At 50.5% G+C, this 16,309-nt stretch overlaps 1 protein-coding gene across 1 annotated transcript; it reads right to left on the bottom strand.

The window, feature by feature from the left end:
* Positions 1-3,420: 3,420 nt before the first annotated feature.
* On the bottom strand, positions 3,421-12,772 carry ASB1 (ankyrin repeat and SOCS box containing 1). Its single transcript, XM_059476166.1, has 5 exons — positions 12,714-12,772; positions 12,482-12,628; positions 10,477-10,779; positions 5,155-5,540; positions 3,421-3,799 (listed from the first exon to the last, which is right to left on the bottom strand). The coding sequence occupies exons 1-5, from the start codon at positions 12,746-12,748 to the stop codon at positions 3,666-3,668; spliced, it is 1,005 nt and encodes a 334-aa protein (XP_059332149.1). The 5' UTR covers positions 12,749-12,772; the 3' UTR covers positions 3,421-3,665.
* Between the last annotated feature and the right edge of the window lie 3,537 nt (positions 12,773-16,309).

Genomic DNA, 16,309 nt, shown 5'->3' with positions numbered 1-16,309 from the left:
AGAAATGGTGTCACTGAACTGTGGGTACCAATTTGGGGTGGCCTGGGGGGAGATGCATGAAGACCTAGGAGGGAGACACTCCAAATTAGAATAATATCGAGGCTGGAAGTGTTAAAATTTAAGATTAAGGCTTGTTTGGCTTTGTTTTTCATCACAATAACTCCACACCATTTGATCCTTTTCTTCCAATTCAGGAAAAACTATGGTTCTGCCTTCAGAGGAAACACTGGCAGCAGATCAGACAAACATCTCCTGAGTGAAAAAAGCAGGAATCCTACAAAAGGGACTGTGCCCTTGCCTGGAGGCAGCTGCATGGACTAAATCCTCAGGTACACATGCCAATCCTCAGCAAAAACACAGCAACCAGCAGAAACTCTTGCTGCTCAAGCTTGCAGGGAGTTTTTCAGCAAAAATGCCACAAAATAACAAAATTTTAAAAAATATTTTGAGGCATTACATCTACTTGCATGCCAAACTGAGGAGCTGCATTTCCAGAGCGACCAAGGGAGCAGGGGCAGGAATGAGAGGTTTAAAAAGCCCTCTTCAGCTCGGTGTGAAGGTGGAAAAGATTCAGGACGGCCTGAAGATCCCCCAGGAGGGGCAAGGCAGGAGGTGGCAGCGGCGCTGTCCCTGTAACCCCCAGGCAGGGACCGCGGTTCTCCGGCCCCCTCCAGTGGCTACAGCACAGGGAGAGGCCGGCAGGATCCAGCCTTTCCCAAATCCAGAGCCATCCTGCTCCTTTTTCGGGCTGCAGGTGGATCCACCTGCCCGCAGGTCTGATCCCAAACCATTCTGACCCTGGGAAAAGCCAACAGGCGCTGCTGGGCACTTCTGGAAGTGGCTTTTTGTCCCGTCTCTGGTGCCCTGCCACAGTTTTCTTCACTGGAAGAGGAAGGGCTAAAAAGGTGCTGTAATTCAAGTTGGGGTAAAAAAGGGCTTTACTTGACTCCAGGGATTGAAGAACAAGAAACAAACAAACAAACAAAGCTCCAAAACCAACCAAAAAACCACTTCAACCCAACAGATGCCTTTCCCCCACCCTTTGCAAAATGAGCAGGAAATTATATTTGCATCCCAGCTACCAGCATCCCATGCCCTGGAAATTCTCCATGAACAACAAAAACAAGAAAGTCAATGTGAAAGGACAGCTTTGGAGCAGCTTGGCTGATTCCAGACCTGGTTTGGTTCTTCAAGAAGATTTGCCAAATCTTCTTACCCTGGCTCATTCAAGCTTCCAGCAAGGCCAGGCCATACAGACTTTATATATACTGCACAAAAATGGATTGCTTTGCTGCATAGGAAGGAATGGTGAAGTCCAAGAAAAGGCAAAAATAAATGCTGTTTATATAGTGTGAAAAGATAGAAAGGCATCAATTTTTGAGATTTCATACTGCAAGACTATTGTTTCCTGGGATTAAAAGGACAGGGTAAGGCACAGGATGCAGGGTTTTGCCCTACAGGACAGGACAATGAAGTCTATGAATATCCTGAATCTATTTCAAGATTATTATCTCTCTATAGTGAAAATTCCAAATTCTCTGTGTATTACACCAGCTCAGCAAAGCTGGGTTTAAGTAGCCACAGCAACCAATCTCCACAGGGACTTCATTCGAACAGAATCCTGTGCACTTACAGCTTAATTTCATGTGAATTGTGCCCAGGTTGGACTCATTCCAGGCCCTCAAGCCAAGGGTTTGGCCATTTCCAGAAGCAAAGTCCCTCAGTGAAGATGGAAGTTGGATGGATGATCCAGGCACTCCAAAGCCTTGATTCTACACATCTCCAAGCCACTGATGAACCTCAGGCTGGTTTGCTGCTGGGGTGGGAGAACCATCCTTAGACCTGGAGAGATCCATGCTCAGGGGAATCCTTTGGGTGGGATCTCTAATTAACATTGCAACAGGCTCAGCTTTAATAACACACCAGACTTACATCAATCACTGAGTTGAGTCCAAGCTCTCAATTTCTTTGGGCCACCCTCTGACATTCCCACTGAGGAATATCAGCTCATTCACTGCAGCTCTTTTCAGGTGGAACCACCACCCAGAGGGGGCTGAGCACAGGAACAGGGAATGGTCCCAGGCTCCAGGAGCATTTGGACAATGCCCTCAGGGGTGCACAGGGTGGGATTGCTGGGCTGTCTGTGCAGGGCCAGGAGCTGGACTGGATGATCCTTGTGGCTCCTTCCAGCTCTCCCCACATCCATGCTACCACATCCACCCCATACCACAAACCAACCAAAAATCCAACCCTAAAAGCTGTTCCTGTGGCACTTTCTCAAGCCAGCCCATCTCATTCTCTGCCTCCCCACACTGGAGCTCAGGAGCACAGTGAGCTCCTGCAAACCATTATGGATCCCCCAGCCAGGTGCCAAGAGGCTTTACAACCTGTTTGCATCGCCCAGGCATGTTCACACCTCTATAAAGCCAGTGCACAACTCGCTGCCAGCGCTGGGAAAACCAAAACCAGCTGCAGGCCTGGGAAGGGAACGGTGCAGAACTGCCCCTCCTCACCTGCCCACAGCTCCACATCCACTGCACCTCACCTGGAGAAGGTCTGGAAATATCCTCTGCTTTGGTTGGATTTTCAATTTATTTATGCCTCTGGGAAAAGAACATTTTGGAACCAACACTGAGGCCTACAGGGTCCAGGGACAGGGCTTGGAGCAACCCAGGATAGTGGAAGGTGTCCCTGCCCATGACCTAGGTGAGCTTTAAGGTCCCCTCCAACCCAAACCAAGCTGGGATTCTCTGATCTTTAAGGTCACATGTGGAAAATTACCTTTGCCAGCTGGATGAGCATGGGGAGAAGAGCTAGCAAAGAAAAATCATCCAAAAAAATATTAACTTATAACACAGTGACTTTACTTGAATCAGAAAAGTTAAAGCAAGTGCCAATTATCACCTGAGATTTTTCCCAAGATCCTAAGGCATCATCATCTCTATCCTTCTAAAGTTGCTGTGTTGACAAGGATTCCTCTGCACTGAGCACATCACTGGCTGACCCTGAGGTCCCAACAAAAGGCTGCTGAATCCCTGCAGAATTGACTCTTCTGGGAGTTTGTGGCATGAAGAGGCACTGGAAGTCAAAGGAGCCCAGGCTGCTGCATGCAACACTTTGATTGGAAGCACAAAATCTCCCAACTCCTCAAAATAAATCCCTTTTTTCTCCCTTTTCCATGATGCAAACAAAACAGACCCATTACGTGGATCTGGGTGGGTTTTCTCTGCTCTTACCATGGGATATGGATTAAAATGTAGGTAGGAACTTCTGGTTTGATGGGAAAAAGAGTAAAGTAAGGACACTTTCCCCACACAGAAATGCCACAGAGACCCCAGGTGTGTGTGTGTGTGTGTGCGTGTGTGTGTGCGTGTGTGTGTGTGTGTGTGTGTGACACAGATCAGTAACAAAGGTTACACATTTGCCAACAGCTACAGGATATATTGTATTTGCTCCAGCAACACCCACACACGTTTAGCAGCCTCTCCCCAAGGAGATAAGACACTGAATCACACTGCACCCTAAATCTGGAGGAGAAAAAACAATCCACAGGAGCAGGGAATTATGTGCACTCCATGAAGGAAAAAGAGGCAGGAATGGCACCTGGCTCTCTCAGGGCACTCATTTACTAAGTCACACTGTCCCCAAAAGCAGCCAGCTGCCCCTTAACTGTTTTCATGGAGTAAAAATTGTTTAATGGGGTCAGGGATGGGAAGGCTGTGGATCAGATCCAGGCGGGATTTGCCAAGGATTCTCCGCACTGCTATGCGGCACAGGGACAAGAGGCTCCGGGCGCGGCCTGCAAGGAAAAACACAGGGAACATTACTGGGGAAACAGAGAGGGAGAGCAGCAACACAGAGGCAGGGAGGGAGAGCTGAGTGAGCACAAATCCTGCCTCGTGAGGAGGTCAAACCTCCTGGGTTTGGAGCAATTTCCAACTGCATGGGCAGGCTGGAAGGGCTGGAGACCACAGAGGCCATCACAGCAAAACCTGAGGGAGCAGCTGGAGTTGTGCCGGGGGGGCGGTTTAGGTTGGGTTTTAGGAAAAGGTTCTTCCCCCAGAGGGAGCTGGGCACTGATCAGGCTCTCCAGGGAATGGGCACAGCCCCAAGAGCTCCAGGAGGGTTTGGACAACGCTCTCAGGGTGGGATTGTTGGGGGATCTGTGCAGGGCCAGGGGTTGAGCTGGATGATCCCTGTGGATCTCTTCCAACTCCACCGTTCTATTTGGACCATTTTTAAATTATGTCAACAGCACTGACGGCCAGCTTAGGCCTCATCCCAACTTTCTTTTGAGGGCTTCCTTTGAGTCCATGGAGAGCTCTTTCAGCACAGTGATGGTATGAATCAACATGCTCCTGAATCAACATGGTGGTGCCCGTGCTGATTCAGGAACTGGACCTCCATGGCATCACTCCATTATCCCATACGCTCCACCTGAGGAGCCCCATTTGCCTCCTAAACCCAGGCCTAATGGAACTCCAGCTTGTGTGAGCCTCCCTCCTCAGAATCCCAGGCAGGTTTGAAAACCAGGCCCATGCAAAGCTGAGTAATCTGGGGATGTAAATTGTATCCCACAGCCTGAATCCCTTTGAAATTTCTCTGGAGTTCAAGAGGGAAACCCCACTTGCACCCCTGGTGCCAAGCTGTGGCCTTCACCAGGTGGGTTTCAAAGGTGCTGCACTTCATCTCCATCTGAGCTTCCTCCTGCCCCTTTTTACCACTGTTTGTGGCTTTCCTTCCCAACCAGTCTGTCCAGATCAAATTCCCTCCTGGATCCAGAGCCCAGGGTCACACAAGAACACCTGGGACACACCTGTGTGGCTCTGGAGAGCTGGTGATCCACAGCTCCAAAACCCAGCTCAGATAAGAAAAGGCAATGCAAGAGAGCTGGGAGAGATGAAAAAGGCAGAGTAACAGAGGTCGGGCTGCTGGAGGACTCAAGAAGGGAAAATAAGGAAAAAAGGTACAAAATGCAACAGGGGAAAAGGAGGGAGAGGAGAAGTCATTAATGCTTTGTTTGTCAGCTTGTTAGACCCACTGAAGTGGGGGAAGTGAGGACTTGAAGTGAGGACACCAACACAGCTCAATCAACCCCTCCAAAGCGCTCTCCCACACCCACACCACCACTCTGGGAGCCCCAACCCCACTCACCCCTCGCCTCTTTGAACACCTCCAGCGCCTCGGCGTTCACTTTGACCCTGCCCGTGGCCTCGAGCCCCAGGGCCTCCACCTTGACGAGGTTGAGATCGGCGCCGAAGTCGACGAGCAGGCGCACGAAGGCGGGCTCGCAGCCGTGCCGCAGCACGGCGTCCAGCACGCACACGGGCGAGCCCCGCGAGAAGCCCTGCACGTTGATGGGCCCGCAGCAGTTGAAATCCGGGTCGGCTCCCGCCTGGAGCAGCAGGCGGAAGCAGGGCAGGTTGTGGTAGGCAGCGCTGATGTACAGGGGACACACCACCAGCGTGGTCAGCGGCCGCAGCGCCTGCCCCGGCCCGCGCGACGCCGGCTGGTGGTTCACGTCCACGTCCGCACCATACCTGTGCCAGGGAAAGGGAGGGAAGGTTGGGAATGGCAAGGGATGAGGCTGAGGGACACGGAGAGAGAACCTCTGGAACTCGCCCATCCCTTTTGGAAAGGGACCTAGGGGTGCTGGTTGACAGCTGGTTGAATATGAGCCAGCAATGTGCTGTGATGGTGTTCACAGGGGTCTTAGGATGAGGGAAGAGACAAGGATCTGACTCCATGTTACAGAAGGCTTGATTTATTATTTTATGATATATATTACCTTAAAACTATACTAAAAGAATAGAAGAAAAGGTTTCATCAGAAGGCTAGCTAAGCTAAGAACAGAAAAAAAAGATGATAACAAAAGGCAGCCGTCTCAGACTCTGTTCGAGACAGCTGGGCCTTGACTGGCCATTAATTATAAACATCCAAGATGGGCTAATCAAAAATCTACCTGATGCATTCCACAGCAGCAGACAATCATTGTTTACATTTTGTCCCTGAGGCCTCTCAGCTTCTCAGGAAGAAAGAATCCTAAGGAAAGGACTTTACATGAAAAGATGTCTGCGACAATGTGTCTTGGTGGCCAAGAAGGCAAATGGCTCCTGTCTGCACTGGCTTGCCCTCCTGGTGGATTGTTTGGGTTTGCGTGTCCAGGTTTTGGTGGTGGGAGGGTACAGGGATGGTATTTTCAGAAGCTTCCTGTCGCAAACATCTTTCATGGAAAATCCTTTCCTTAGGATTTTTCCTCCTGAGAAGCTGGGAGGCCTCAGGAACAAAATGTAAACATTGATTATCTGCTGCTGTGGAATGCAACAGGTGCATCTGTGATTGGCCCATGTTGGTTGTTTCTAATTAATGGCCAATCACAGTCAGCTGACTCAGACAGACAGCCGAACCACAAACCTTTGTTATCATTCCTTCCTATTCTATTCTTAGCTAGCCTTCTGAGGAGAACCTTTCTTCTATTCTTTTAGTATAGTTTTAATGTAATATATATCATAAAATTTTAAATCAAGCCTTCTGAAACATGGAGTCAAATCCTCGTCTCTTCCCTCAACCTGAGACCCCTGTGAGCACCATCACAGCTTCCCCCTTGATTCCACTTCCCATTGCCCTGCTCTGATTTTGTGTGGCCAGCAGGAGCAGGGAGGTCATTCCTCCCCTGTACTCAGCACTGGTGAGGGCACACCTTGAGGGCTGTGTCCAGTTCTGGCCCCTCAGTTTGGGAAGGATGTTGAGATGCTTGAGCACATCCAGAGCAGGGCAACGAGGCTGGTGAGGGGCTGGGAACACAAACCCTGAGGAATGTTTGAAGGAGCTGGGGCTGTTTAGCCTGGAGAAGAAGAGGCTCAGAGGTCACCTCATTGCTCTCTACACCTTCCTGAAGGGAGGTTGCAGACAGGTGGGGTTGGTCTCTCCCACAGGGCAGCACTGACAGAACCAGAGGATACAGTCTGAAGCCATGTCAGGGAAGGGATAGGTTGGATATTAGGAAAAAATTTTTCACCAAAAGAATAATAAAGTACTGGAATGCTCTTCCCAGGGAGGTGGTAGAATCACCATCTCTGGATGTGTTTTAAAAAAGACTGGACATGGCACTTGGTGCTATAGTCAAGGTGAGGTGTGAGGGCACAGGTTGGACTCAATGATCTTGGAGGTCTCTTCCAACGTCATTATTCTGAGATTCTGTGATCCCTACCCTCAGATGGGCCTGGCAGCACTTCTGCGTGGGGACAACAGTGTGATATCCCAGAAGCAAAGATGTTGCCCTTCCCACAACAGCCCAGGATTTGGAAAGAGGAGGAGCAGCAACATCCTCGCCCTCCTGGTGGATTGGGTTTGCATGGCCAGGTTTTGGTGGTGGTAAGGTACAGAAGCTTTCCCCTTGAGAAGGAGGGACAGGGTGGGGGAAGATGTTTGTTAAGATTGATTCCACTTCTCATGACCCCGCTCTGTTTCTATTAAGGATAAATTAAACTGATACCCCTGAGTTGAATCTGTTTTGCCCGTGACGGTATTTAGTGAGAGATCTCTCCCCTTCCTTATCTCCCCTACTTCTTATCTCTCCCATTCCTTATCTCGACCCAGGAACTTTTAGCTGTATTTTCTCTCCTCTCGTGCCTTGGCACCAGAGATGGCTCAGCCCCGAGCCAGCACCACGTAATGCTGGATGCTAATGAGCTGCCTGGGGAGCAGGGATGTTTCCAGATGACTCCACTGAAGAGGGAGGCTGAAATAACTTTCCCTACCAGGACAAAAACGGGCCAAAAAAGCAACACAGGCGCTCGATCCTAAACAGCAGGGAAATAGAAACAGGAACCTGCACTCCAGAGTGAAACATCCATGACAAACCCCTGCTCCCAAAGGAGCTGGAGGGGCTGGAATCTACTGGGGATTCCCTCAGACAGTAATTCCACGTACCTCTCATGCAGCTTGGATGGGAAGGACGAGGAAAACAGCACAATCCCTAAGGAATAGCTGGTTTTAATCCAAAGCACTGTCTGTTCTACCCACAGAGGGAGAAGAGGTTCCTTCACCCACCAGTTTCTCTCCCCAGGTTTTTCCTAGACAGCATGATATTCCTTTCAGGAGTTCACATAAAACTAAGGAAAATACCTGGGGACAAATCCTACCTCAAAGCAGGCACGGTTCTTGCTGAAACCAACGGGGACTGCTCCCCATCTGACAAATATTTAACCAAATCCTGCAGTTCTGAGCATGGCAAGAGCCTCATTCCAGCTAAGCACAGCCAGAACGAGGGCTGAGAGACTCCTCTAAGAGCTGCAAATGGCACAAAGTGTATTTTCCCCTTTAAAATCAGATTACACAAGCATTTGGACAGTTATCTGTGCTGCTCTGGGACTTCCACAGGGGTGTTTAAAGGCTGCTGCCTCCTGAGCAGAGAGCAGATCTCCCTCCATTCCAGTCCTTTCTTCCCCCATTATTACCATCAAAATTCTCAGTGGAAGGCCTCAATTCAAAGTTTCAAACCCCAAATTCTGCTTTTGGCAGGGTCAGGCATGCACCTGAGGGATGGGGGTGATTTGGCAGCTTTTCCCCAGTTTTAGCCTGGCAAAAGGACCTCTCATCCTTGCTACCCTCAGTTCCACTGCAGGCAGCAGTGGATCCCACCACAGCATGATCCCAAATTATCAGGAATGCCATTTATACACCCTGGCATCAGAACTCTAAATATTTCCAGCAGCCTCCCAGTAAAATCGATCCCCATTCCATAGCCATGTGTGGATTTACTGCTCATGGATGGGATTTCACCTCTTGCTTGCTTCAGCACTTGCAGGAATGCTCAGGGATCCCAACAGGATTTTCAAACCAGGTGATATTTACACACCTGCAGCACACCTGAGTGGGTTCAGGTTCTCTCAAAATATTCCCTCCTATCTCAGGAAAAGTGTCTTCCTCATTGCACTCTCCCTGCCAGATCCTGTAGACGTAACATTTTGAAAATCCCTGTAACATAAAGGCTGCATTTTTCACTAAGTAACTCTGCACAGATCTCTGAAACCCCTACTCTGAGATATTTGAAATTTTGGGCAATCTGACAATTTGGTATTAGCTTAGCAGCCTTGGGAGAGACATTGCCTAATAAAAAGAGGTTGGAAAAACTCCAGTTAATTTTTAATCCTGAAAGTTGTCCAAAATCTTGCTTTTAATATTGCTGGTGAGCTATCCCAAGGAGCAGACACATAAATCAAGGCACCAGCTCTCCCTGCGCTGCTGAAATACCATTTGCTGCATTTGACCCTGCCTGGGTGGAGAGAGCAGGGGAGATTTTTGGTAATGCAGCGAGTTGAACCCTGTATCAACAAGCCTGTGCTGATGGGAACATCCTCCTCTCAGCTTGTTGGGAAAGGAGCAAGGAGGGGGGATTATCTCCCCTTCTTCCTCTAAGCTGTACTTGTATGAAAATTCAAAAAAGGAAGAAAATCCCCAAGGACTTTGAGTATTTTCCTATTCAAATCCTTTTGTTATTTTCTAGCATTTGAGGTCATCAAAGGGATTCCTTCAATTTTCTTCTCTTTCACTACTTCTCCCTACAATCTACATTTTTCCCATTATGATTCCTTATTATTTGGCATCCATGGCCCACATAGCTGTCCAGAACAATCCCTTGGACAGAAATCTTCCCATTTAAAAAGAAGGAATAATCAGGGCATGCCACAGAAGGAGCAATTCAAGTTCCCACAGCCTCCTGCTACAACTTGAACCCTGCTGGTGCTGCCTGAGGGAAAACCCAGCACCCAGTTTTTTTGGGGAATCCACCTCCCTTGCAACTCCAGTCAGGGGTGTGGTGGAAGTGGGGAGGGATTGCAAGGTTTGGATGTGACTGGATGGCAGGCTCAGAACTGGAGACTTGGATTGGAACAGGTGGGAACAGCTGTCGCAGACATCTTCTCATGAAAAATCATTTCCTTAGGATTTTTTCCTCCTGAGAAGCTGTGAGGCCTCAGGAACGAAATGTAAACAATGGTTATCTGCTGCTGTGGAATGCAACAGGTGGATCTGTGATTGGCCCATCTTGGATGTTTATAATTAATGGCCAATCACAGTGAGCTGGCTCAGACAGAGAGTCCCAGCCACAAACCTTTGTTATCATTCATTCCTTTATTTTCTTAGCCTAGTCTTCTGATGAGAATCTTTTCTTCTATTCTTTTAGCGTAGTTTTAATGTGATATATATCACAAAATAATAAATCAAGCCTTCTGAAACATGGAGTCAGATCTCCCTCTCCTCCTTCAACATAAGACCCCTGTGAACACCATCACAAACAGCCCAAGACGGGAAATCCAAGGACGTCCCTTTGGGCACCTCTCCTCTCCAATCCAAGAGGCGTGGAGGCTGCAGAGATGGGAGCCCCGAAAAGGTGCAAGCTGTGGGAACAGGTGAGGAGGGAAGGCACCCCAAGGGAGCAGCAGGGGGAAAGGGAGAGGCAGCCCCATCTCTGACCTGATGAGCTCCTGCAGGATGTCGGCGCGCCCCACCCGTGCCGCGTGGTACACCGGGGTGCTGCGGTGGTGCCGGCTCCCGTTGGGGTCAGCGCCAGCCTTCAGCAGGATCTTGGCACACTCCAGGTGCCCGTTGACCACGGCCACGTAGAGAGCTGTCTGCCCCTTGACGTCCACCAGGTCGATCTGGGCCCCCTTGCGCAGCAGGAAGTCGACGCAGGGCCCGTGGCCGGCGGTGGCGGCGATGCGCAGCGGCGTGCAGGGCAGCCAGCCGCAGCACCACACCGACTTCTCGTTGATCCGGCTGCCAGGGAGGGGATAAAACACAGTCAGGGCAGCCCCATCCCCTCCAGGAGGGTGCCCTCTGGGAGCTTGGGCACAGCCCAGGCTCCCCAGGGAATGGGCACAGCCCCACGGCTGCCAGAGTTCTGGAAGCGCTTGAACAGCGCTCTCAGGCATGCTCAGGGTGGGGTTGTTGGGGTGTCTGTGCAGGGACAGGGGTTGGGCTGGGTGATCCTGTGGGTCCCTTCCACTCAGGATATGATTCTCTGATTTCTGGCACTTTTAGCAGCTCCTCTCAATCACCTCACAGATGCTGCCTGGACAGGTGAAGCAGAGCAGTACTTGGATTGTGAGCTTTAGTTGTGCCAGGGGCTGCACAAACCCTGCCTCAAAAATCATCTATAAAAAAAAACCAAAACAACTTCTCTCTTCTGTCCCTTTTTAAAGGGAGATGTCCCAAACTGGTAGCCCAGAGAAGCTGCGCCTGCCCCATTCCTGGAAGTGTCCAAGCCCAGGCTGGACAGGGCTTGGAGCTACCTGGAAGGTGTCCTTGCGCGTTTCAGGGTTAGGATTAGGATGAGGCTTTCAGGTCCATATCTGCCTCCCAATTCAAAGACATCACTTCTCTGCTCACTCCATCACCTGTTGAATGGAGCTGCGGGCCCCACCCTCCTCTTCCTGTCAAACTCTGCTTTTTCCCCCAAAAAAACCCTCAGCCCAAGGGTCCCAAGAGCCCCAGCTGCCCAGGTAGCAGAGAGAAGGGCTAGCTCGTACTCATTTTTTGCTGAAATAACACCTTTTTTCTTTTTTTTTTTTTTTTTTTTTTTGAGGCTGGGAGACATTTAGCACTCTAAGCAGATTTCCCCATGATGCAGGAAAATTAATTAACCATCCCCACAGTCACAGGGTTAGCACTGGGCAGATTTTGTAACATGGGGTGTTCCAGGTTTATAGTTGATTGTAATCCCTTTTGTATGTTTTCCCCATTATCCGTAGGCTCCCATTTTCCTGGTATCGCATTCCTATCCTGATCTGCAAAGAGTTCATGCACAGCTGCCACAGCCTCACAAGCAGCTGTGAGATCTGCCTCCTGGGAAACCACGGGAATGATCTGGGGGAAAGGGGAGCATCCTCTCACCCTGATTCCTCTCCCATAAAAACCCCCATCTCAGGAATTGTCCAAGGCCAGGCTTGGAGCAACCTGGGATAGCAGAAGGTGTCCCTGCCCATGGCCGAAGGTGGAATAAGATGAGCTTTAAGGTCCCTCCTACCCAAACCATGCTATGAAAAAACTGGATGAGATGGGGGTCACCAAAAGGAGCAGGCTGTGGGGACAGCAAGGACATCCTAGGAATCACCTCTCCCCAAAACCAGCGGATGGGATGGGAGCCCCCAAAAGATGCAGGCTGTGGGAACAGTGGGAAGAACACCCCGACACCTCTCACAAGGAAAAGGTCTGAGATGGGAGCCCCCAAAAGCTGCAGGCTGTGGGAAGAACACCCCGATGCCTCTCAGAACAAAAAGGGCTGAGATGGGAGCCCCCAAAAGGCGCAGCTGTGAGGACGGCGAGCGCAGCATCCTCCCTGACACCTCCCCACAGAAACCCCCATCCCTGGAAGTGTCCCAGGCCAGGCTGGACGGGGCTTGGCGCACCCTGGGACGGGGGCAGGCGTCCCAGGGTGGCACTGGATGCTCTTTAAGGTGTGTGTGGCAGGCATGCCCACCTCTGGAAGCTCTCGTCCTGCAGCAGGCTGCGCAGCGTGGGCAGGTCCCCCACGAAGGCCGCGTCGTGCAGCCGGGTGTCCTCGCAGTGCTCCAGCGGGTGGTCGCAGAACTGCTCCCGCAGCCACTCCTTCAGGTTGCGACCTGCGCTGGAGAGAGGCACACGGCGGGTCAGAAAGGGCTGGCAAAGCCCGGCGACCCCGCTGTGCCCCGGCACCCCCCTGCTCACGGTACCTGCCCGGGGCGGGCGCGTCCCCGCCCTCCGCCATCGCGCCCCGCCGGCCCCGCTCTCTCGCCCTGCCCCGGTCCTTCCCTCGGCTCCTCCTTCCCGGCCTCCCTGCCCGGCCTGATTGGCCCCGCTGCGCTTCCTGATCCCCTTAAGGTGGATCCTCCCCGCGGCCCCGCGGCCTCGCCTCCCTCAGCCGCTCCATCCCGGCCCGGCCCGGCCCGGCCGCTGGTTCCCCTCAGGGCGCGGCGGCTCCCGTCGGGACAGCGGGGTAGGGCCGGACAGCTTCCCGCAGCTTTTGTGGGCTCCTTCCTCCCCGTATCTGCTCATTTCACCGATCTTATCTCGGTTTTCCCGCAGCGCAGCTTCCGGCATCTTCGCTTGGAAGGGATCCGCAAGCATCCTGCAGTGCAACCCTGCCCAGGACAGCCCAACAAGGCAGCCTCAGGGCCGTGCCCATTCCCTGGGGAGACTGGGCAGTGCCAGCACCCTCTGGGGAAAGAACCTTTTCCTGATCTCCAATTTAAAACTCCTCTAAGCTCCAGCCATTCCCTCAGGTGCTGTCCCTGTCACAGAGAGCAGAGATTGGAGCTGTCCCTCGGGAGGAAGATGCAGGCCATGCTGAGATCTCCTCCTCCTCTTCTCCAGCTGAACAAACCAAGTTCCCTCAGCTGTTCCTCATCCCTTTGCCATCTTCCTGACATTTCTTTGAACACTCTCTAAGAGCTTTATATGCTTATAATTGTTCTACAAGCGTTCAAAGCACACCCTCGCCTTCTAAGCGCACATTTTCAAGTCTCCAGTGGCAGCAGGGAATGGTGGTCATCCATCCATCCATCCATCCATCCATCCATCCATCCATCCATCCATCCATCCATCCATCCATCCAGGCTCTGGCTGCAAACACGGTTTCCTGTGCCTGTTGTACTCTGGGTTCGAGGAACACGCAGGAGAGAGGCACAATCTGCAAACCCAACCCGTTCCTGCTGGAACATCAGGAGGGGATGGGATTGATGGGAATTTCAGATCCTCTAGCACTGCCACCTTCCCCTGCCTGCAGTCCTTAATACCACTGAGTGAGGCACACCCAGGCAATTCCTGGCTTGGTTTCTAATCCAAATTTACAGCTGCATCCAGAGGCTCTGTGTGCCCCACTCTGGGCAGGGAAGCAGCCATACACACCCCATTCCCTGCTGCATCCCTTACCCATTTAATGGGAATACATTTAATGAGCTCCCTCAGCTCCAGGGAAATAAAGGGATGGATAAACAGGACAGACAAAGCTGGGGTTGCTCATAGTTTTGAGGTTCCTTCAGTTCTTGCTTCAATGAAGGCAGAAAGTTCTTACAGATCATATCCCAGGATATTTTCCAGCAGTTTGTCTCCTGAAGTAGGCTTTGATTCTCTATTTTTATTTTTTTTTTAACTTTTCCTTAAATGCAGGTGAAGACCAGCCCATCCCAAGTTGTCCTGACGAGTTCTTGTACAGTGGTGGTGAGAGGGAGTGACTGTGCAGCCTCAGCCTCCAGCTCTGGGAATCCATAGGTGTTTAAGAGAAATCCCACGGGGAAATGCACTAAACTCTGCCAATTTATATCACTCCAAGTGGCTGCAGTGGGGAAGTGGAAATTTGCACACCGTTCACCATTTGGTGAAGACACCTAGAAAATGCTTTTTCCATGTCTGGAGAAATCCTTTTGTCCAGCACATCCTGACAGCTAGCTCCTACCAGCTGTGCCAAGCTGAGGGCACAAGCTGTTGGCAATCCCCACTGAAACTGGAGCCTCCAGGAGGTGACTTCCAGCATCTAAAAATAGTCAATTATCCAACACAGCCACATATGCTGGCTCACCCATTAGGCAAGACCTGTTCTCCAGTTCCTAAACCTGAAATAATGTAAAAAAAAAACCCCTTCAAATTCAATAAATAAATAAATAAATACATAAATAAATCTTGCTGCTCCAGAGGATCCTTCAACCATCCCCTCCACATTCACTAATATTTCCCACTGCCCCTCCTGAGCCGACACATCCTCCCCACACCTCATCCTCTCCCAACTGTGCTCCTCATCCTCCAAATAAAACAAGTTCAGCCATCCTGCTCCTGGAAATGGAATCCCTAGAAAGGACCAGAAAGGAATCAGCCCATCCACTGGGCTCCCACCAGGACCTTTCCCCTTTCCTTTCCTTTCCTTTCCTTTCCTTTCCTTTCCTTTCCTTTCCTTTCCTTTCCTTTCCTTTCCTTTCCTTTCCTTTCCTTTCCTTTCCTTTCCTTTCCTTTCCTTTCCTTTCCTTTCCTTTCCTTTCCTTTCCTTTCCTTTCCTTTCCTTTCCTTTCCTTTCCTTTCCTTTCCTTTCCTTTCCTTTCCTTTCCTTTCCTTTCCTTTCCTTTCCTTTCCTTTCCTTTCCTTTCCTTTCCTTTCCTTTCCTTTCCTTTCCTTTCCTTTCCTTTCCTTTCCTTTCCTTTCCTTTCCTTTCCTTTCCTTTCCTTTCCTTTCCTTTCCTTTCCTTTCCTTTCCTTTCCTTTCCTTTCCTTTCCTTTCCTTTCCTTTCCTTTCCTTTCCCCTTTTCTTCTCCTTTCCTTCTCCTTTACTTCTCCTTACCTATCACCTGATCATGGCTGAGGGGAGAAGAGGGGGCAGGGGTGAACTCCTGTTAATCCACTGCTTTTACTCCCTGGAATTAAGCCAGTGGTTGCATTTAGTGCCAGAGTGAGAAGAAAATGCACCTCCCTCTCATTCCTGGATAAACATGGACATCTTGCCTGAAAAGGAGAATAATTTACACCTGGTCCTAAAACCAGTGGTTAGTCTCACCACCACCACCACCTCCCACACCCTTTTCGAGGGGCACCACACCTTTTAAATCCACCTAGGTTCCTCCCAGACCTTCCAAGCAGCAGGGGAAAAAAGCTGAATTATGGAATACTTTGCAGTTGTAACTGCTTCGATGCCAGGGTCACAGTGAAGGAAAAGAAAGAAAGAAAGAAAATGCTGTGACCAGAAGTGTAATTCACGCTTAGCTCAGTCCATAAAACTTCTCCTGCCTGGATCCAAGCCATCGGCCTAAATTTGTAGTGAACTCTCAAGTGAGGTTGCCCTAGTGATAAATGCATCTGTGGGGAGAGAGGTGGAGGGAAAAAATATCCCTCATCCCCCTGTTTTCAGCAGAGCTCGATGTTTTTCTGGGGAATTGGTGTGGTTCCTGAAGTGGACATGAAGACGTGCATTAACAGCAGAAAACAGGAATGAGAGGTGGGAGGAGAACTGAATTCCAGCATCCAGGATGTCATTAGGACTGGGGCTGGAAGCACAGAGATGACAACAGAAAGGTTGCTTGGAGTCCAGGAAGTCAATCCTGCTGCAAATGGCCCTAAATGCCTCTGTCCTGAGGAAAAACAGACAGCATTGATCATGATCATCTAGCTGAGTTATGACCTTCCACCAGGTGTCCAGCACTTCGCTCCTTCCATCCTGACCTGGAGAAAGCAGAGGGTGTAGAGTGGAGATTCCACTGCAACACCACAGAAAGGCAGGGTCTAGAAAATCCCACCCATCATCATCATCATCATCATTATCATCCTCATCATCATCATGAGACAGAGCT

The sequence above is a fragment of the Ammospiza nelsoni genome, chromosome 7 (genome assembly GCF_027579445.1).
Source record: "Ammospiza nelsoni isolate bAmmNel1 chromosome 7, bAmmNel1.pri, whole genome shotgun sequence".
Taxonomy (NCBI): domain Eukaryota; kingdom Metazoa; phylum Chordata; class Aves; order Passeriformes; family Passerellidae; genus Ammospiza; species Ammospiza nelsoni.
The sequence above is the reverse complement of the archived record's forward strand: the minus strand, read 5'-3'. Positions and strand labels throughout refer to the sequence as shown.

Bases quoted from the DNA above. Each gene is read 5' to 3' on its own strand.
- ASB1 (XM_059476166.1), bottom strand. From the start codon at position 12,748: ATGGCGGAGGGCGGGGACGCGCCCGCCCCGGGCAG. The intron at 12,629-12,713 runs GTACCGTGAGCA...GCCTCTCTCCAG, and splicing joins GACGCGCCCGCCCCGGGCAG to CGCAGGTCGCAACCTGAAGG. The intron at 10,780-12,481 runs GTGGGCATGCCT...CCTCCCTGGCAG, and splicing joins CAGGACGAGAGCTTCCAGAG to CCGGATCAACGAGAAGTCGG.